The sequence below is a fragment of the Rhinolophus sinicus genome, linkage group LG02 (genome assembly GCF_036562045.2).
Source record: "Rhinolophus sinicus isolate RSC01 linkage group LG02, ASM3656204v1, whole genome shotgun sequence".
Lineage (NCBI taxonomy): Eukaryota > Metazoa > Chordata > Mammalia > Chiroptera > Rhinolophidae > Rhinolophus > Rhinolophus sinicus.
The window spans coordinates 3645205-3666563 of record NC_133752.1 but is presented as its reverse complement, the minus strand read 5'-3'; the positions used below and the strand labels follow the sequence as shown (position 1 = coordinate 3666563).

The following is a 21359-nucleotide window of genomic DNA, read 5'->3' as shown; positions in this document are numbered from 1 at the left end:
CAGGCTGGTGTCAAGCCGTGCGCGCGCGCGCGTGTGTGTGTGTGTGTGTGTGTGTGTGTGTGTGTGTGGCCTGATTTCATCCCCCCACGACCCTGCCCTCCAAGTTCTGTCCAGGCTCTTCCCCTGTATCCATGTCAGGCAGCCAGGGACCCGCAGGCTTCCCCAGCAACAAACACCTCCGTGTGTGGGCACCACCAAGGAGAGGAGAGGGGCAGCTGGGGGAGGGGTGCAAACGTGACCTAGACCCCACACTCAGGGTGGTCCTGACCGGCAGAGGCCCAGAGGAGGCTTCCCCCTGCCTCACCCCTGTAACTGCTGTGGTCTGGGGAGCGGGCTGAGGTGTCAGCCGGTCAATGACTCACAGGGTGTTCTGAAAAGCAGGTGACAGCAGCTGCTCATTCCAACATTCCAACTCAAATGCTTTCTCTGTCTGCCCACTGAATGCCAGGCCTATCTGATAACCATACGGACACGGGCTAGAGGATAGGTCCACGCATTCATTACTCACTCAGCAAACACTCACCAGGCACCCACTGAACCCCAGAGGCCCCACTGGTCTCCCAGGGTGGGGGACACCATTGTAATCCACTGACGACCCCAAAACACAGGCAAGCAGAGTAAAATGTGGGCCCACCAAGGTGGCCTGTACCAAGGTGGCCTGTACCCAGGCCTAGCCTCGGGAAAGGTTCCAGACAATGGAACCAGGAAGTTGCAACAATGGCTTCCTCAGAACTGAGTAATGCAGACAGGGAGGGGCAGGGTTTGTTGAACAGTCCAGCCCTGTCCGTCCCACCCTGTGTCAATACGAGGCTGGACCTTATAAAGCGCCAGGAGCCCTCCAGCGGGCCATTACCTCAGCCAGCGCAGCCTGCAGGCGAACGTGCGGAGACGAGACCTGACGTCCGAAGCCGGCACCATGACGGAACTGGAGACCGCTATGGGCATGATCATTGATGTCTTCGCCCGGTACTCGGGGGCCGAGGGGAACAAGCAGAGCCTGACTAAGGGGGAGCTGAAGGTGCTCATGGAGAAGGAGCTCCCGGGCTTCCTGCAGGTGAGGGCGCAGGGCCCTGGGGGACAGGATGGGGGCACCCCGGGGCAGGGCCAGCTTGGTGTCGGAACAAGAGGAGGGTCAGGGAAGATGGGGGGGGGAAGGGCATGGAAGGCAGAAGGGGTCAGGACCCAACTGCTCTAAGGACAGCGGCCGTAAGGGGAGGCCAGCTCTCGTCCTGAGGAACAGAGCTGCTGCCCCAGGGGCTGGGGACGCTGCAGCTTCTGAGCAGGAAGGAGATGCGGCTCAATCCTTGAAACAGGGTGGGAGCCCCCATTTAGTTGGTAGTGGGGCGGGAACCTGAGCTGTGGGAGATGGGGAGCGGGGGCACAGCGACCAAATCCAGGGCCATCTCTGAGGCTGGGGGCGTGCCGGTCCCTCGGAAAGGCCCCCCTCCAAGGCTGCTGGCCACAAACATCCCTGCTCCACTGTCTGCCTGCTCGCTGTCCACCCCCAATTCCCAGGTGCCCTGCTGCCAGGTGTTAGTGGAACTGACAGGAATAAGGATGGGAGGAGGTCCCATCCTGGCACCTGTCTGCCCATGGCCACTGGGCCTCCCCAGGGAGGCTAAACAAAGGCCTGCCCTCCTCTGCCTCCCCCTCTTCCTGCTCCCCTGTCAGCCTGCCTGTCCCCCTCCCTTCCCTCTCCTTCCCCCTCCCAATTCTCTACCCCCTTTTCCTCCCCTCCCTTCTCACTCCTTCCCTCCCCCCTCTCCCCTCCCCACCTCTGCCCCACCAAACCCACCTACCTGCCCTCTAAGGCATTTCCTGAAAATGCAAGGCTGACATTTTCAGCCTTAAGTATCAGTTCAAAGACACTGAGCACTTCAGTATTGTTCTCTTTCTCTAGATGTGAATGCAGTGGAGATATATTTTTTAAAACAAAGTTCATTTGCTTTTCTCTATTATAACTATGTTTGTAGTAGAAAATGTAAAATACGGATATGTAGAGGAAAGAAACCCCAACACAGTTCTCCCTCTCCCTCTTCTTTCCAGCCTTTCCCCATGTGAAAGTTGATGTGAATGAATTTCTAATTTATACGCAAGTTCATTTCTTTTTGAACTTAACGTTATAGCATATATTCTCCAGCTTCCACGCTCATTGAACGCCCCCGCCCCATACGCGCAGTCCTGGGAAGCAGCAGCTAAGCCAGGGATTCTCATACTTGGGTTCCATCAGAATCCAGGGGAAATCTGGCAAAAGCGGGGGGCTCAGGCCCTTCAACAAGCCCGGCCTCCAGCCAATACTGACGCCCGGCAAAGTGGAAGAAGCACTGCGCTGAGCAGTGTCCACTTGTGGCCGTTTCCTCCGTGCCCAGCCCGGCGCCTGGCACAGTCGAAGCTTCATAAACACTGGGTGGCTGTCCGGCTACAAACTTCCTGAAGCTCCCTTTTGATGGCTGCAAGGCGTTCACCACACCAGCTCGCTCGCTGTTTGATTACTATAGAATCAGCCGCTTCGGGCCTGGGTCGTCAGCGCCTCCTGCTGCTGCTTTTCGGATCTGCACTGTGGAGGTGTTTGGTCTCTTCTTGAAGACAATGCTCTGGCACTGTCACGTGAGCAGACTCTCAGAGACACGCCCACCCCACCCCCACCCCCAGCCCTCTCAGAGAAGACCTGGGTCCTGGAGTTCCCGGGTGCCCGAGCGGAGGGGAGCGCAGGGACTCTGTCCTTCCGGGCCTAGTCTCAACTCCAGATCCGCCCTTCTTGCCCGTGTCTCCTCCCACCCTCTGGGCCTTATTTCTTCATCTGTAACACTGGGTGATACACCTTCCTTGCCTGGTGGTTGTGAGGCCTAGAGGTTTATGTACAGCAGCTGGCTCCGTGCCAGCACGAGATGGGTGTTTGGTAAACGCGATGGGAAGCGTTTTAAAAAGGCAACACCCACAAAGCTAGAGGTGCACAAAAGGGAACATGAGTGAGTGGGTTTCCTGGGAATCATTTTAAAGCGCATTATACAATCCAAAGACAATCCCCTTCAAGACATAAAAATAGAATAAAAACTCTCCTGCATTGCATTCGTTAGGGCAGCTCGCGACCTCTGAGTGCGCCTGTCCTTTCCAGGAGCAGCGGGTCTGCTGCGCACAGCTGGCTCTGGCACGAGCGGAGCCGGCTGACAGCACGGGCTGGACAAGCTCGCTTTTCCCTCCCTCCGCCCAGCGGTGCGGCTTGGCTGAGGCCCAGGCCCCACACAGGCACCCCCATCGCTGACCTTGGCCCTCTGTCTCCTCTAGAGTGGAAGGGACAAAAATACCGTGGACAAACTGCTCAAGGACCTGGACGCCAATGGAGACGCCGAGGTGGACTTCAACGAGTTTATAGTGTTTGTGGCTGCACTCACGTCTGCCTGTCACAAGTACTTCCAGCAGCCATGACCTGACTGATACTCTGCAGCCCCGGATTCCCGGAGGGGGCACAGGGAGAGGGCCCCTGGCTTCCAGAAAGCCCTGGGAGGCAGTTATTTCTCTGGGCTGAGCCAGCGGATGGCCCTCTAATAAATAAAATGCTCGTGAAATGATCCTGGTCTCAGAGAAACTGCTTATTTCCTTAAAGCCTCAGTACCCCCTCACACACACACCAACAAACTCACTCATCTGTCACTTCATGCTCATTGCCCAGTGAAAAGATGGAGATGGAACACAGGTCACTTGGTAACAGTCCATGCACGGGCCACTTCCTGAGTGCCCACCCTGTGCCAGCCTGATGGCTAGGGCACAGTTCCTGCTTATGTTTATTCGTCAGCACAAAGTGAGCGCCCTGGAGTGGATCCAAGGGAGGATTGTGGGATATGTATCCATCCATTCAATCAGTCAGTCATGTAGCCACTCATCAAACCCTGGCCCTCCATCTTCTATCTCTCCAAACACGTTTTTTCAGGTAACATTTTTCTAATGGTACACTATTTTTTCTTGCCACAAAAACCATAAAACACAGTAAGAGACCTCGAGAAAAAATTAATTGTGAGGATGAAAATCACCACCAGTGAACAGCTGGCCACATCACTGATGTTCACAACTTTGTGAAACTCTAGAAAGCAACCAACGTGACTCAAGTGGGGTCTTGGGTACTAGGTCAATGTGACCTGGTTTTGAGACTCCTATCATTTTGAATACCCAACAGTTGAAGTCTCTTCTTCTATTTGAAGACATCACCAGAGCAGAAATGGGCATCACTGAGAGATCCTGAACTTGGCAGTGGACACATCGATATAAGGCTTTGGTTTGATATAAGGCTTTGGTTTGTCCCTCGTTGGGGAAGGGATGGCTCATGTTTTTGTAAGAGGGAGAGTTGTGTTAGGTTAGATAGGAGCAGATACACACATGTAAATAAGGTGTGAAAAGTCAAGTGAATGTGACATGGGGGAGCTTAAAGGGTGGACCAGAGTGGAAACTGTTTTTGTTTCCTTGCTCCTTCACAAATTAGTCACCATCCTATGAATGACAAATCACCTGGTTAGGAGGTGGAGCCTATAGAAGCTGCGGCAAACACCACGGCCCTTGCTCCCTGACCTCGCTTATAGCTGGGGTGAATGCACCTGACCTGGGATCCCCCAGACCCTGCCCTCACCTCAGACTTGGAGTTGGGCAATTGATGCAAAGAGCGGGGGACCTGGAAAAACTCGCAGGGGCCTTGCAGCATGGCCGTCGGAGATTTCCAGCTACAGAGTCCTGAGCCTAGTTCTCCAGATCTCAGCCATCCTGCACTTCTCACCACCTTAAAGGAGAGAAGTCTTTTCTAAATCATCACCTAGGGGGAGGAGAGGAGGCTCTGTACTTTCCAGCTAAGAACTCAGACTGCAGGAGTATGCAAATGGCCACGTGCCACTTCCTTCAAGTGTCCTTGGGGCCTCTCCCACAGGTCCTCACAAGCACCAGCCTCTCCTCATGAAGACAACAGGGCCGTCTTTCTGCTGTCAGCCCACAGGACGGCCGTCATTAAAGTGCCCTGCTTTGAAGCTTCTTTCCTGGCATGTGCAGTTCCCACTAAAGTGCCCTGCTTTGAAGCTTCTTTCCTGGCATGTGCAGTTCCCACTAAAGTGCCCTGCTTTGAAGCTTCTTTCCTGGCATGTGCAGTTCCCACGGCTGCGCAGCTGCCCTGGAATGCGTTTCATCTCATCGTGGCTCCTCCCCCTCCTCCAACTGAGAGATCACTTCAGGTAGGAGAGCATCCCTGCCCCAGCACACCAGCCTCCCGTGGTTCTCTGTCAGCCCTCTTCTGTTTGGCATCCCCTGAGGAGGACGCAGAAGGCGCAGTGCTCGTGGGTGAAGTCCACAGTCACCGCTGGAGTTCACAGCTTCCTGGAGGCACCTGGCAACCAGGTCCTTGTGAAGCAAAAGCTCTTCCCCCTCCTCAAACTAGCAGTTTTCAATGGCTGCACAGAATTCACTAGAATGAGTGTACCACTCTTTGCTCATTATTAAAGATATAGTTCTTACTTTTTGGGTTTTTTATTAAAGTATGCTACAGCTAACATTTTCATGCATAAATCTTTGTCTTAAGCTCAGAAATTTTCCCCATAATGAATTCCATTTTTAACCTAGGATTCCTAGGGCAGAGGAGTAAAAATATACACTATAAAATGTTCTATATGAACCATTTCTAAATGTACAGTTCAGTAATGTGAAGAATATTCATATCGTTGTGCAACCGATCTCCAGAACTCTTTCATCTTCCCAAACTGAAACTCGGAACCCATTAACCAACTCCCCCCAACCCCTGGCAACCAGTGTTCTACTTTCTCTATGACTTGACTGCCTTAGGGACCTCACGTAAGTGGAATCAGTGTTTGTCCTTTTATGTCTGGCTTATTTTATTTGGCATCACGTCCTCAAGGCTCATCCTTGGCGCAGCAGGTGTCAGAACTGCCTTCCTTTTTAAGGCTGAATAATAGTCCATTGCATGGATGGACCACATTTTGCTTATGCATTCATCGATCGCTGGACACTTCGGTTGCTTCCAGATTTAAAAAAAAAAAAAAAAGTATTTAACCCAGGTCAAGTGTCTCCACCATCATGCTTAGGAAAACAAGCAGTAGCTTGTTTCTGATTTTTTCCAGCAGAAGCAGCCTTGGGAGCCTGACCTTCTGCCTGTCGCCAGCGCCCCCTGCTGATGACTTGCAGAATTGGTCCTTGGCTAAGCTCTGTCCCCCCAGCGAGGACGGTGCATTTTCACCTTCCTCAGGTGGGTTGCCCGTGGGTGCTGGGACCTCCATGGCCTGGCTAACTCCTGGCTGAGCACGGCAAGTCAGGTGCCCTGTCTGGTATGAACTATGAATGTCGGAGAAATGCAAGCACTCATCTCTAGGTAACATGCTATTTGATTTATCCTGCTGACTGTGTATCTCCACCTCTAGAAGCAGGCTCGAGGCAGAACTTTTGGACGGTCTGTTCACTGCCATATCTCCTGGTGCCTAGAACAGTGCCTGGAATACAGCAGGAGCTGAGTAACACTGATGAGTAAATAAAAACATCTGCGGTAAAAGGGAGTATGTAACGCCACTCATTCTAGACTGGAGTAAAACTGCAAGCAGGAAGGCCAGTGAGGGGACTATCCCCCTAGTGGCTTGGAGTAGCTGGAGGGAACTGGGTGAGTCCAAGGTGTGCTCTGGAGGTAGAATCAATGTAAGGACGGGGGGCTGCTGAGGAGGCAGGTGTCCAGAATGACACTGAAGTCCCGGCTGAGAAACTTCTCATCTGCACGGGTAAGCAGACACAATCAAGTGTCAATTAAACGGACATACCTGATTGGAACTCATTTCGAGGAGTATTAACAAGCACCATCCCCGTGACAGCCGAACACTGGCCTAAGTGCTAGGATTTCACACGTGGACAGAGGCCTTGCCCTCAGGGGGCTGACATTCTACTGGAAGAAGTCAGACAACACCCCAAATGCCCCACGTTGGGTAGTGAGAAGAAACGGAAAGGACAGAAATAGTGGATGGCACTGCTATTTATAAGCAGGAGAGCCTCTCTGGGAAGGTAACATCTCAGCAGAGCCTTGAACCCACTTCTCCCCGTTTGGGCTGGCAGCGCCCACAGCATGGGAGGGGTTGAAGTGCAGCTGATTTCTTTACTTGCTGTTCCTGGGTTCTTCACTGTTTTGTTGGTTTGTCCCTGTGCTTCTGTCCCACACCTCTACTGCATGAAGCCCTCCCAGGCTCCCTCTAATGCCCCCATGGGCCCTGGGAGCTCTCTCTACATGTCCAGCCATACCCTCCCCCACCTTCCTCTGACTTCTCTCCACACAGCCTGCCTTCCCTTAGAACCCCCCGGGGCCAGGTCAGCATCCAACTCACAGCCAGCTCTTCTAGAATATCCAGAGCTTGATTACCAGAGGGTGCTCATACGTGTGTGCTGCGTCAACAACCTTGTGCGTCCGTGTGGGTGACGCTTCCTACAAGGAATGGATACACTTGCTGAGAGGCAGACAGTGGGCGGGGATGGGGGGATTGGTTAGTTGGGGATATAGGATAGGAAGTGGCATCGTGAGCCATGTGGATATTCACATTCCAGTCTTTTCAGAAAAACAAAACTCTGAGAAGTACTGAAAGAAAACATTACTAAAGACTCAGGCACCACAAGCCAGCCAACCCAAGCGAAGGTTGTAGAATTTCCTGGGTCTTCTGGAAGAGAAACTAGAATTTCAGATTTCAGAGCAAAGGGAGTCTGGGCATGACAGACGAATGACAAGCCAATCCAAAATTTCTAGTTGTCTTTGAAGCTGTTTAAGTTCCACTGATAGTAATCCAATGGGGGAAATTTTCAGTTAAAACAAATAGGAAATACACACCCCTGTATGCCTCTAAATTAGAGTTTCATGACAAGCTCAGGTTAAGACAATTAGCTTGTCGCCACAATGCACTGAGTAAGAGCCGAGGGTCAGAAACGATTCAGAAGGCTCCTCAGGCTCTGAGCACGAAGGCTGAGAATCAAGCCCTGGGGCACTGAAGACATGAAATGCAACCCCGTGGATGTAATTTATGGTCAGTTCATCAAGGGGGGAAATATATGTATACACTACATATATACATGTATGTGTGTGTATTCAGCTGTTTTTAAATCACTGAAGTAGTTTATAATGAGCATTTTCCTCAGTGAAGATCCATAACACCCCAAAGAGGGGATGCGGCTTCAGCCAGGTCCTGGAATTAAGTATGGAGCCAGAACCTACAACGGCCATAGATGTGAATGAGAAACAAACCTTCCTGATTGTACGCCGCTAAGACTCTGGGGTGAACTGTTCGAGTCGTGTCACTCAGTCTGGTTGATTGACAGAAGCACACCAAGTCTTGACCCCAGGAAAGCCTCCTGGGTCCTTCCCACTCCTCTGGCCCCAATCCCGTCTGCACTTCTGCACCAGCCCCACCTTCCTGCCTTCACTTGAACTCCCCTCATCCATACACGGCATGGGTGCAGTCCAGTAACCTCCCGACTACAAAGGTTACCGCCATTCCCTGCTGACCAGTGTCCATGGCTCCCAGCCGTACTTCTCTGTTTCCACTGAAGAGCCCAGACAGGCAGGCGCAGGAACAAGGATTCTGAGTCCAAAGCACCGCCAGACACGCCTCTGGAAATATGACTTCTCTTGGTGCCCCGGTACTTTATCATAAAAATGTCTTTGACATATTAATCCAAAACACGTATCTCAATTTGTCATCATGAACACATATTTGTTTTTACCAATTTAGTAATTCTGGAAAACGCATGCCCCATGGCTTCGTGCCTCCACTAGCATTCTGTAAGATGCATTCACTCCTGAATGGAGATCTCTTACCCCTGCTTACCTCGCTCACCCACTCTCCCACGACTGCCTCCATTCCATTGGGGCCCAGCACCCTGGCCATGTCCCCAGCACTGGAGCTCACCAGGGGTTTGCTCCCCTCGTTCCCTGAGTCTCTAATGCCTTCACTCATTTCTACTTTCAGAAACTGTATTCAGCAGTCAAGGGCAAGTTCCGTCATTTGCTCTGAAAAGCTTTCCCAGGCTCCGCCACGCAGAGTCGAGCGCACTATATTGCAGTCATTTGTTCCCATTTCTGGCCCACCTCTTCCCAAATCACGTCTTACCTTTACATCCCTAGTGCCTTAGACAAGGTATGAAGCACCTTATATCCCTTCTGACCGAGGGACTACACATACTTCAGCTGCCGAAAAGCAGGGCCTTAGCCCACAGGATGAATTTGTTTCTGTTAAAAATGAGTACTCTGTCATCTTATCCCCACAACACCTTCCACAAACAATTCTCCCGCACAGTGAGGGGCTTACAGGGAGCCTGAAACTACAAGCAGGTCACTCCCATTTGATGATGACACACAAGGAAGAACATCCATTTCAAAAGAAATTTATTTATGATTCTTTTATTAACACACACAGGGGCACTGGTCTTCTGAACAAAAATTTAAAAAAAAAAGGCTTTTTAGGTCTTTGTTTTTCAAAGCAAATGAACACTTATGACACGTCTGATTTTGGCCTCAAATCCCTGTCAGCTCAGATGAACTAGAAGGGACTTTCTGGGCCCTGGGGACATCTTTTCCCTTCTCCCGCCTCCCAAGGCTCTCTGTAGCCGGGCTCTTCGATGCCACACTCTGAAACCCCTGTACTGCGTGACAGCATTACCACAGCGGAACATTCCCCATCACTCCCTACTCCACTTGTTACTTAGAGTAAGCTAGGTTGTCTGAATAAACTCACCTGACAGGTTACACAATACACACCAGACAATAAGCCACAAAACATAGCTCCTCCTTTGTCTCACAGAGGAATTCAAGTTCCAAAATATATACACAACCATCTTCCACCTTCACCTGTCTTCTAGTGCTTTCCAGTCTTATCCGAAGCAGTCTCACTCCTCCCGTCTTCCCCAGCTACATGCTAACCGTGCCTCCCACTGCACATCTAAACTTGGAAGATCCTGAACCCAAGTCTTCACGTGTTCCAAAGTTCCAGGAAACAATTAGGTCACATGAGTAACAGCAAAATACTAAGGCTGTGCCCAACATTTCAAAAACACAGCAAAGTAACAAGAATAAACGCGACCACGGAAACAACTTTTGATTAAGCCCCGTGGTTCTTATGAGTATGTACTTCTCAAACAGAAGTTATTTTTTCAGGAACCAAATACATTTGACAATCTAAACCCATATCAAGGTCACTGACCATAAGGGAGATTGTTACATGGGGGTAAATACCACATAAAAACAGAAAAAAACAAGCTGTTGCAGTTCCTCGAGGTGCCAGCCCATCCTTACCAGTTGGCCAGAGTCCATCAGCTGTGAACCTAAAGCACAATTGGAGGAAATTTACCATCAAGACATTCTCAGGTTTCTGCATCCTGATGTTAAAAAAAAAAAAAAAAAATTTATCCATCCACCAGAATGCCACTTCTTTCAGACGGGGTCCTCTCACATATCTGCTTTCTAGAAAAATCTGGAAATTTCTAATAAAGGAGTACAGCCTTACACTTTTCTGTTTCTCTTTTCCTGTGTTGTCACCCTCCCCTGTTTTGCTCTATGACCTCCGTTTCCTTTGGTTCCCTCCTATCCTCCAAACTTTGGTTTCCCAGGTAGTGCCCAGGCAGGTCTACCTCCAGCGACTGTCCTTAGAATTGACGTTTTCGTTTCACAAACATAAACCCGGTTATTGCAACTTTTCTTTAATTGCCAGCGGGGACAGGGGAAGGACCATAAAAAAGAGTTTATTACCATCTATCCAAACTAGCACGCATTCCCTTTCCTCTCGACCCCAGCTTCGCTCCCACCGCCCAAGGTTTGATGCAGAGACGGGCTTCACTCCTAGAATATTCCTCTCATGCAGAAAGCTGTTGAATGGCCTTCCGTCCGGCGCGCTCAGGACGCGTCGCTCTTCTCTATCCGCCAGACCAGCTCCCCAGCATCTCTGCCGCCGTCGCGACCTCCCTGGCCCTCTGCTCGGCCTTCTCGTGGGCTTCCCCGCCGGGACGCTCGGCGCGACGCAGGGCGCTCTGCTCCGAGGCCTCCACCTGCGTCTTGATCTGGATGAGCATATTGTCCATCTCCCACAGCTTGCTCCTGCTCCGCATGTGCGCCCGCCCGCGCTCCCGGCTCAGCGCCGCGATGTCCTCGCGCATCTCGTGGATGACCGGCAGCAGAAACTGCTCGAAGTCCTCCTCGGGCTCCAGCACTTCCACTTCCTCCGGTTCCGCCAGCTCGACGATGTCCAAGGGCCGCATCTTCTCGCCACTTCTTCAGGCCCGCACGCACCCCCGGGGCCGCCGCTCACAGTTCCTGCGGGCGTCGGAGCCCCCCACACTCCCGGTCCACAGTTACTTCTAAGTTGTTTTTCCCTTTCCGCCTTTCGCGTCACAGCCGCCCCGGGAAGGAAAGCCTGGCGCGCAAACAGCGCAGCGCGAACAAGACGGACTCGCAGCCGCCACCCCGCGAGTGTTTGTGGCGCTTCCACCACGCGGCCACGCCTCCGGCCAGACCGAGGCGCGGCCGCGCGCACGCAAAGGGGCCTCGGCCGCGGCCGCGCGCACGCCCACCGCCGCCGGCTCCCCGCGCCCTGCCCCGCCCCTTTCTTTGATCAGCCCTTTGGGGGCAGAAATAGGTGGTCAGCGCGCCACCAACTCCGACCTTCGGGGCTGCGGTTGCCGCTGCTGCTGCCGCTGCTGCTTTTTTTGTTTCTAAAGGAAAGCGATTCTCTCACCCTCATATTTGAATAAGACAGGTTGTCGTTCACAGCGCTTAGCATCCAAGCAGCACTGCTCTAAAGTGTTCGGTTAACTTGTGTTAATTCACTTCATTCTCACAACAAACCTATGAGACAGGTGAAACACCGGCTGAAAACTGTGCTTGTGGTCAGAATTGGAACCCAGAGCTGTCTGGGTCCGCAGTCCCGGCTCTTAACTACCACCCATGCTTCCTCCTGTGGGGAAGGGCCCTGACGTCAAACACGTCCGATGCCAACGTCCCTTTCCTCCGGACTCCCCACCCACCATCACTCTCGTCCTTCGGTTCTGGGCGGTTTCTCTCTTGCTGCCTGGTTGTGCTGGTCAGTGGTTTCTCGGTCTCTCTTCACCAGACTGAGCAACCCAAGGTACAGAAAGGGCCACTTCTGATTCGGCTCTGTCCTCAGCCCCTCCCCGCAGCCTGGCTTCCAGTAGGACCTTAGGGAATGTTTTAGCGACAAGGCCTGCCTCCCTAACATGCAAGCTCCTCCACCAGACTGGAGACCCCTTGAGGCAGGTTCTCGTCTGGGTCACCTCTGTGTCCCCACCACCCACAGGGTCTGAAAAACAGCAGCGGCTCAGTAAATGTTGCTTTAATATTCAGTTAGCAAAAAATGTTCAGCACCGATAGTGTGCCATTGTGGGATGGGTGGAGTCTATTTCTGGGCTTGTTCACCCAGTGCCACAGTAGCAGTGATTTGGAGGGGTCATGCTTGCACCAGTGCCACAGAGCAGAGCTTCAGTTTTCCAGCCTGATAAATAAAGGCTAGTGGTCCCAGCCTGAGTATCTGTCAGTGGGAAGAGGCACAGGTGAGACTATACGCATGAAAGTGTTTTACAAATACCAGAGCACCAGTAGATACCAGTGGTGGTCGTGTTACAATTAGTACCAAACAGTATATGGAGGTAGGTGGTGCCAAAGGTTTTGGAGTCAGACAAATCCTGAATTGGGACCTAGTTCCTCCAATTACTTCCTCTGCGGCCTTGAACAAGTTGGTTAACCAGAATGCATCTCATTGGGTATAAATTTCCATCTATAACCCTAAGGTGGGCATTGGACATACGATCCCTAATGATCATAATATGATCTGTATGATCCGTAATAATCATATGACATGGTTCACCCAAGATTTTACATCTTGTGTATTGATGTACTTGTTCATAGGGTCCCCTTTCTCTCCCAAAACTTTCCTGGTTTGATAAATTGGACTTTATTAAAATTATGAACTTCTATTCACCACAGACACTCTTAAGAGAGTGAAAAGGCAAACCACAGCGTGGGAGAAGATATTTTCAATAGGCATATCTGACAAAGGATTCATATTCAGACTGTATTGAGAACTTCTACAGATCAATTTAAAAAAAGACAATAACTCAATTTAAAAATGAGCAAAAGACTTGAGCTGGCACTTTGCAAAAGGGAATATCCAAATGGCCAATAAAGTATATAAAAAGGTGTTCAACTTTGTGATACAACAGGAAAATGCAAATGAAAACCACAATGAGATAGGACTGTGCCTCCACGAGAATGGCTAACATGTAAAGTATTGATAATGCCAAGTGTCGGGGAAGATGTGGAACATCTGGGACTCTCCTCCATTCTGGACACGTGTCTCAGTCTGCTCAGACTGCCACTACAAACTACCACAGGGTGGGTGGCTTACACAACAGACTTCCCCCACCCCTCACTATTCTGGAGGCTAGAAGCCCATCAAGGTGCCAGCAAATTCAATTTCTGGTGAGATCTCCCTCCCTGGTGTGTAGATGGCTGCATTCTCCCTGCAGTCCTCACATAATCTCTGCTTTGTGTACAGACAGGGGTAGGGTGGGGAGGGAGAGAGTGTGAGTTCTGGTGTCTCTTCTCATAAGGACACTAGTCCTAGCAGATCAGAGTTCTATCCTCATTTAACCTTAACGACTTCCTTACTCCAAATACAACCATGCTGGAGTCCAGACCTTCAGCATGTGCATTGGGTGGTGGTGTTGGCGGGGTGTGATCACAAACATACAGTCCATAACAATGGGAATGTAAATTGGTGCAATCATTTTGGGAAACTATTTCGCAGTATCTACTAAGACTAAACATGTACCAACACTATGACCTAGCAAATCTGACACCTTGGTTTACACTCAAGAGATTTTGAGCACGTTTGTCCACAAAAAGACATATTCATAAGAGCTTTATTATAGCCCCAGAGCTAAAACAACCCAAATGTTCATCAGCAAGAAAATAAACAAATAAAACCAATTGTAGTATATTCCTTCAATGGTGTATTAGTTATCTATTTCTGCATAACAAATGGCCCCACAATTTAGCAGCTTAAAACAACACATAGTTAACATCTCTCATAATTTCAGCTCAGGATATTTAGTGGGGCTGCAGTCAAGATATTAGCTGGGGCTGCAGTCATCTCCAGGCTTGAATGGGACTGGTGGATTCACTTCCAAGATGGCTTACTCACGTGGTTGGAAGGAGGCTGTTTTTCACTAGCTGTTGGTAAAAGGCCTCAGTTCTTTGCTATGTGGTTTTCTCCACAAAGCTGTTCAGAAGAAGGAAGCTGGTTTCCCCCAGAGCAAGAGATTTGAAAGAAGAAGACACATCTCCTCTTATGTCCTAATCTCTAAGTCACACACCATCACTTCTGTCTTTTTCTATTATGAGCGAATCACTATGTCTAGTACACACTTAATACACAAGAGAGGGAACAGCAGGAGGTGGAGATCAGTGGGGGTCATCTTGAAGGCCGGCTTTCTGCCACTAATGATTCATGTTCTTCCAACACGCAAACCACACTCATTCCCAACCAAGGTCCCCAAAGTTACATTCTATTGAAGCATCAATTCTATGTCCAGAAATTTGCCATCAGGTGTAGATAAATCTCCATGAGTGTAGTCCTTTAAATCGAGCCCCTAAACTACAGTTTTTGATCTGTGGAATTTTGAAACTAAAGAGATAAGTTACTTGCCCTCACACATCCAATATACAATTGGGGGCAGGCATAGGATAACCATTAGATATTGCTTTTCAAATATGGGAGGCACAAAGGAATCATTGATCCATAGTAATTCTACAATTCAGCCTCACGGTCTAGAAATAATTGATTTTCCATGGTTCTCAGCTCCATGGCTCTTGTTTCCACCCTTTGTATCATGCTTCCTTTTTCATGAAAGGTAGCATGTGTTTGCAGATGAGTAATTTTCTCAGCCTGCTTTGTGCTTGTAGAAGCTGGGGTGGGGGGTGTCCAAAAGACCTTTCATTTTGTTCCATCTCTGTCCCTTCCAGTCTAAGCTGCAGTGTTTTTCCTGCTATAATTATCTTTAAAACTTTGTAGGTTTCCTGTGAATTTCATTGGGGTTCACTCCATTAGACAAAGCCCCATCTTCAACTATTTTTGAGGTCAGTCCCTGTCTACCTTGGGCCTCTGCTGATAATGACAAGGGAAAAGCCCTTAAGCTCCCTGGAGACCCTATTTATTGTTTGATCGAGAAGCTCTTTAAAGAGCCGTTATTCTGACTGAATGGTACTGAGCCACCATCTCTGATTTTTCTGAGATGTTTTAAGATGGATTTTATAGTGCTTACTTCAGTTTTCTAAATTTTCTCCATCCAACGCCTAATAATTGAGCATGAAAATAGGAAAAGTTATTTTAGACAAAGATGGCTTTGTCTTGTTTAATAATAAATTGGGCAACTGAAGCGGGAGTTGGGAAGAGGGATTTGACGGTCACAACTCTGGTTTTTCTGGCAGTGCCCTGGATTTGATCTTTGCTATGAGTTATTTCTTAATTTTACTTATTTTAGCCATCTGAAGAGACCGAGAACTTTCAAAGCCATCAAGGACATCAGATTTAACAGACCTTCCTTTTGCGCATTTCTCATCTCTTTCATTTTATTAAGTGGCAAGAAGAAACTAGGGACAGGAGGGGCTCCGTCCTGGGTCCTGGACACGTTCACTTTGATCTGTACGGAGGTTACATGGTTGTACGGACATGTGAAAAATAATGTGTACACTTCAGATGTATGCACTTCATTACGTTCGCGGTACACCTTCATCTTCAAAAAGGTTTCTGACTGACGGCACGCGCGCAGAGACCTTAGCGCGCAGAGACCTTAGCGCGCGACTGAGCGCGCGGAGGCCGCCGCAGGGACGTGCGCGGTGCGTGCATGTGAGCGAGGCCGGAAGCTGGGGCCTGCGCGCTGTGCGGGCGCGTGCACGCGCGGAAGGCGGAAGCGGGTGGCGGCGCGGGCGGTCGCCGACTATGGAGGGTTACCCCGCGAGTCGCGGGCTGTCTCGCGAGGGGTCGGCGGAGGAGGCCGAGCCCCCGGGCGCCGCCTGGAGCGGGGACAGCGGCAACGTGTCCCAGAGCCACAGCAGCGCCTCGGTGCTGGGGGAGGACGAGGGCCCGGAGCTGGGCGCGCCGGGCCGCGACCTGTCGCTGCTGCGCCGCGCCGCCGCGGGTTACGCCGGCTGCCTGCTGCCCGGAGCCGAGGCGCGGCTGGAGGTGGAGGCCCTGGACGCGAGTCTGGAGGACCTGCTCACGAGGGTGGACGAGTTCGTGGGCATGCTGGACATGCTGCGGGGAGACTCCTCCCACGTCGTCAGCGAGGGCGTGCCTCTCATTCACGCGAAGGCCACCGAGATGCGGCAGGTGTACGGCAAGATCGACAGGCTGGAAGCTTTCGTCCGGATGATCGGCACCAGCGTGGCCAGAATGGAGGAGCAGGTCGCCAGGGCGGAGGCCGAGCTGGGGACTTTCCCCAGCACGTTCAGAAAACTGCTGCACACAATTCAGGTGCCCTCTGTCTTCCACAAGGGGCCCTCCGGCCGGCCCCAGCACACCCGCTACGAACCCCCGGTCCTGTTTCGGACCGAGGACCACTTTCCCTGTTGCAGCGAGAGCCCTCAGATTTGAGGCGGCCGGACAATACTACACGAGGTCGCTGCGATCTGAGATCATCTCGAATATTAAATCGATTGAAAATCCTGTTAATGGACACATGATGTTGGAGTGTGGCATTTTAAAGTTTATTGTTTGCACATTCTGTTTCTCACTGTCTTCCTTATTTCACGTAGGATGTATTGTTCTCTGTCTTCCAGTTTCTAACCTGAAAGCTGCATGGTGGAGGCGGTCAGGAAGCCAAATGAAGGCACTTAATCTGTGCACTGTAGCGGAACTTATTTTTACGGATTTTACAGCTCAAGAAAAAACAGTATTACTTTTTCAAGATTTATATACTCAAGAAAAACGCCTGAGCCTTTAAAAGTATGTTATTCGATCAAAATGGTGAATCAGTTTTCTATATGTTACTCTTAGGGTAGATGGTAAATTATTTGACGTTATATTAAACTTTCCACATCATAGATGGTAAACTGAAGGCAATTATACAACTTCTGAGAAAATGTATTGATTTATTGCAACTAATTCTGAAGTTGTATTAAGAATATGACCGCACAATCTTACTTTGCCTACAGCAAAGATGTCTGCATATGGTCGACAGCGTTTGGTTTATAATTTAAACGTTAATGAAAGTTTTAAATGTTTTGGTAAAAGCTTTCCTTCTGAAAAGGACTTTACATATTTCTTTTCTGTTTGAAAATAGACCTGTTGCTGGTATGGTTTTAGGAGTATGACAAAGTGGCATGGGAGAACCTCCTTTAAAAGGCTAATGTGAAAAACTAACCTTAGCTACTATTTCACAGTATTATATACACATTTCCCCTCAAAATAAATAGTTAAATTATTTGTAGGTCTTTTTGTGTCATTTAGCATAGCTCTCTGAGGTTGACAGAGTAGGTATGTCCTCACTTAGCTATGTGTTATGAAAAATCTGAAAATTGAATCTCAACCTTAGCTTTCATGGACCTTGTATATCACACATTTACATTTTTTATTCAGGTAGTTTCATTTATTACAAATTCAGGAACTCCAAAATTTAGAAACTGAAAGAACAATGAACTTAAATTTAATATTTGGCAACTGCTGAGTACTTCTGCAAGTAATTAGTATATCTCTGTGCCAGTCACTGAATATGAAAACAGCTGCGTTACGTAACATCTATATTGCCAAAATGCTCTTTAAACTTGTGGTTAATATTAAAGAGTAGGTGGTAATTAAGACAAATTATTAAAAGAGAATAATTTTAAAGCTGAGGTTTAATATCTGCATAATAGACACCCTAAATCCCAGAAAGCATAAGTGAACAAGTGTGCTATTAAGTAAAACTTTCTTAATTAGGAATATATAATGCTTATTTACTTTCATTACCTACAAAAAAAGTAAATTAGGTTGAGAAAATTAAAAGTATAATAACCGGTAAAAGAATGAAATTCAGCTTAACAGTTTTTAAAGCTAATCATGTAATTTCCTGGCAATACATTTTGTTTTAGAGTGGTGGTTTGGATAATACTAACTTGCATGTGCGTGTGTGCAGCTTATCTCTAAGGGACTTGGGATCTGAAATTCTCTTAGTCAGGTGGTGTTTATGCGGTTTCTAAAGAGATTAGTGCAGGGCCTTCTTTGGAATGGGATCTAGAAGCTGGTTTACACAGTACAAGACAGAGATTAGATAAAGGTCATTTGTCTCAAGAATGGAAGTTGGGGAGCCAGGCACACCCCTGCTTTCTGGCACAGCCACCTTCATACCTGTCTCCCTCCTCTCCCACTCGACCACCTGGAGAGTTAAGAGGGCCCTTCTGGATCTTGGAAAACTGGTCCTTCTACCTCTTCATAAATCAACTAACAAGTTGGGAGGGGGAGCGATGGGGGGGATCCAGTTGTCATCTTGGGTGACCCCTGCGGGTCCTCTGCTCCTGGGGTCCTGAGCTACTGCTCCTCCACTTGCTAGAAGAATAAACAGAGATGAGGTTTAATAAAGCTTGGTAGGGGCACCCCACCAATCACACTGGAGTCAATTGTTCTTCGCGCCTACACCCAAGAGCACAATAATTGCTTCAAGTTTTCAGGGGTCCATAGGACATCCCTCTAGTCCAAGGGCAGCCCCGGGCATCCAGGAGTCAATTTATACACACAAATAAAATTGGGTTCTAACGAGCTAGTAAGCACCTTGACTTCTGTTCCCCCAGGCCAGCACTTTGGAACATGAGTCTTGAATCGTGTGTGAGGAGATGGGTCCATCGTAGGGGTAAGAGTGTGGGGTCCTGGAATCAGACAACTTGGTGTCAACCTGCTATGATGGAGGACAGGTCAGCAGAGTTAAAGGACCAAATGGTACATAGAATGGCAGCCATGTGGTGTCACAACTACTCCACCCTCACACTGCAAAGCAGCCACAGACAGTAAGGAAACAAATGTGCACATGTATACAGATACAACTTGACTTATAGCAACAGGTATTTCTTGAAACACAAGGGACATACTGAGAGTTAAAAACTAACAATGGCCTGAAAGTTAAAGTTGTAAACTAGCTTGGCGAAACAGCTCTCAGAAGTGGCAGTGTGGGAAGATAGAAAGCACTAGTTGCGAAGGATTTTTTCCCTGCTGCTGAAAGTGAATAAGGAGAAAGACAGGCTTAGGATAGCAGGGAGGCCAGCTCCTCGGATGTGAGACACAAGCCCAGCTCGGGTCCTATCTGCCTTGTCACCCCCTCTTTTTCTTCACCAGAAACTTCACCTCATGGACTCCCATGGCAGTATTTTTAAGGATTTCGGCTTAGAATGCTCTGCTGTTAATAGTAAGAGTTAACATCCAATTCTTAGTATACTTGCAAGCACTACCCAAAGCATACCCCAAATGCCCACCCCACCCCCACCCATTACCCCATCTCACCTGGGCCTCCTAACAGTCTCAGATGTGGTTTTCTGCCTCCCCTCCCCTCTCCAAGCCATTCCGTATGGTACCCAGCAGCCGATGGGGATCTTTAACAACCGTAAATCAGATAGATTGGGCTTTGTCTAAAACCTTCATTAGCTTCTTGTAATGTTGGAATAAAATCCAAATTCTGTTCTAGAGTCTGCCAGGCCTACAGGATCTGGCTCCCTCACTGACCTTGTCTTGGGCCTCTCGCTCACGTCCCTTCAGCCTCACCTTGATTCTGGAAGATAGATGCCCGGTGCATTCCTTCCATAGCACTTGCCACAATTGTGTTTGCATCCTTTGATTACTGTGTCTGCCTCACCCACCTCCAGGGGGGCTTGGGCTCTGTCCATCATGCTCGACCTCACCTGTCTCCTCAGCAGGTGACACGTGCCTGGCACACTCAGATGTCTGTTGAATGAATGACTATCTGACTGGTGGAGGGAATGAATGGCTGGACAAAAACCAGGCATCCCATAAGGAATGGGAGACAGAAAGGCAAACACCGTCATTCAGGCAAATGTTGGCTGGGAAATCTAGCACCGTGGGAGGGCTGAAGACAAAGAAAAATAAGCTGTCATTGTCCCAAGAGCGGCACAGGCCAGTGGGTGGAGAGAAGTTCAGATGCCAACTTAGTCCAACGCAAGGTTGGGGGGCTGAGCTTGTTAAATCCGTGCAAGCATTCCTGTGGGGCCCAAGAAGTCCTGTTCTTAATCAAGCCTCGGACGTTGTTATAGAACTTGTAGGGCGATCGTTCTAGAGAAACTTACATTCCAAAAGGTTAAAAATCATGGGCTAAAAATCATTTTCCAAAGTGACCTAAACAGTTAGTCCCAGTCATAGAGAAGGAAATTGATTTCTGTTTGAATGATTTTTCCTTGTGATCTTCATCCTCTAAGGGGAGGCGTCAGTGTGTGGTCACAAGAGACCCTGGGGCAGAATGAAGGGACTAGGGAGACCCCTCCTGTGGAAGTGTGCGAGTCCACGTGGCTGCAGGAACAGCTCCTTCACAGAAGGGGGCGCTGGCGGAGCACAAAAGGCCTCCTGGAAGCAGCCGGTCCTGCCCAGCCTTCAGGAACTGGCGTTGGGCATCAGACATTCAGAGCTACCAGGCCCTGTCCACCCTGAAGGGCTCAGAGTGGGGGGACCACAGATGTATCCCAAGTCGGCTCTTCTTGCATAGGAGATGGGAGGGGAGTAAGGTGGGATGGGAGAGCCCAGTCTGGCTGGGACGGTGTGTGAGGGACATGCCCTCCCCCTTCTCACTGTTCTTGTCGGTTCTTCCATGGGGAAGGAACATGCTTATTTACTTATTTGTTTGTTGTTTTTCTGTCTCTCCAACTAGAGCAAGGAGCATGGCCTTTGTCCGTTTTTGCACCCCGGAATCCGTGGCTCCTGGGACAATGCCTGGCACAGAGCAGGCTCTCCAATCGCGTCTGTTGAGTGAATGAAAGGGGGGGGACACAGGATGAGCAGGCGATGGGCAAGGAGATCCGGGAGGGCTGCGTCTGACACGCTCCTTTGATGTTAATTGAGCTCCTTATCCTGGCAAAACCAGAAAACCTATTTCAGTATTTTCTTAGGGGAAAAAAAGACAGACTCTCCCCACCTCCACCTCCCAACTGCCCCCACAAAATATGTCACAATTTCTAGGTTGTGGAAATGCTTACTGGTAGACTTTCTTAACAGCTTATTGTTTCCTGTGACACTGTTAATTGAGGTAAGAACCAGCAGCGGGGGAGGTTTGGGATGGGGTGTTAGTGACGTGAGAAGTAGGAGCAGTTTGGGACT

The 21359-nt window shown here is 49.5% G+C and overlaps 3 protein-coding genes across 3 annotated transcripts; 2 read left to right on the top strand and 1 right to left on the bottom strand.

The window, feature by feature from the left end:
- The first annotated feature begins 840 nt into the window (after positions 1-840).
- Positions 841-3569, top strand: S100P (S100 calcium binding protein P). Its single transcript, XM_019748215.2, has 2 exons — positions 841-1054; positions 3286-3569. The coding sequence occupies exons 1-2, from the start codon at positions 917-919 to the stop codon at positions 3424-3426; spliced, it is 279 nt and encodes a 92-aa protein (XP_019603774.1). The 5' UTR covers positions 841-916; the 3' UTR covers positions 3427-3569.
- A 5805-nt stretch (positions 3570-9374) lies between these two features.
- On the bottom strand, positions 9375-11513 carry LOC109456132 (MORF4 family-associated protein 1). The gene has a single exon (XM_074320997.1). It carries the CDS (start codon positions 11254-11256, stop codon positions 10915-10917), a length of 342 nt encoding a protein of 113 aa, XP_074177098.1. The 5' UTR covers positions 11257-11513; the 3' UTR covers positions 9375-10914.
- A 4438-nt stretch (positions 11514-15951) lies between these two features.
- On the top strand, positions 15952-17498 carry BLOC1S4 (biogenesis of lysosomal organelles complex 1 subunit 4). Its single transcript, XM_019748172.2, has one exon. The coding sequence runs from the start codon at positions 16014-16016 to the stop codon at positions 16665-16667; it is 654 nt and encodes a 217-aa protein (XP_019603731.2). The 5' UTR covers positions 15952-16013; the 3' UTR covers positions 16668-17498.
- The last annotated feature ends 3861 nt before the right edge of the window (positions 17499-21359 follow it).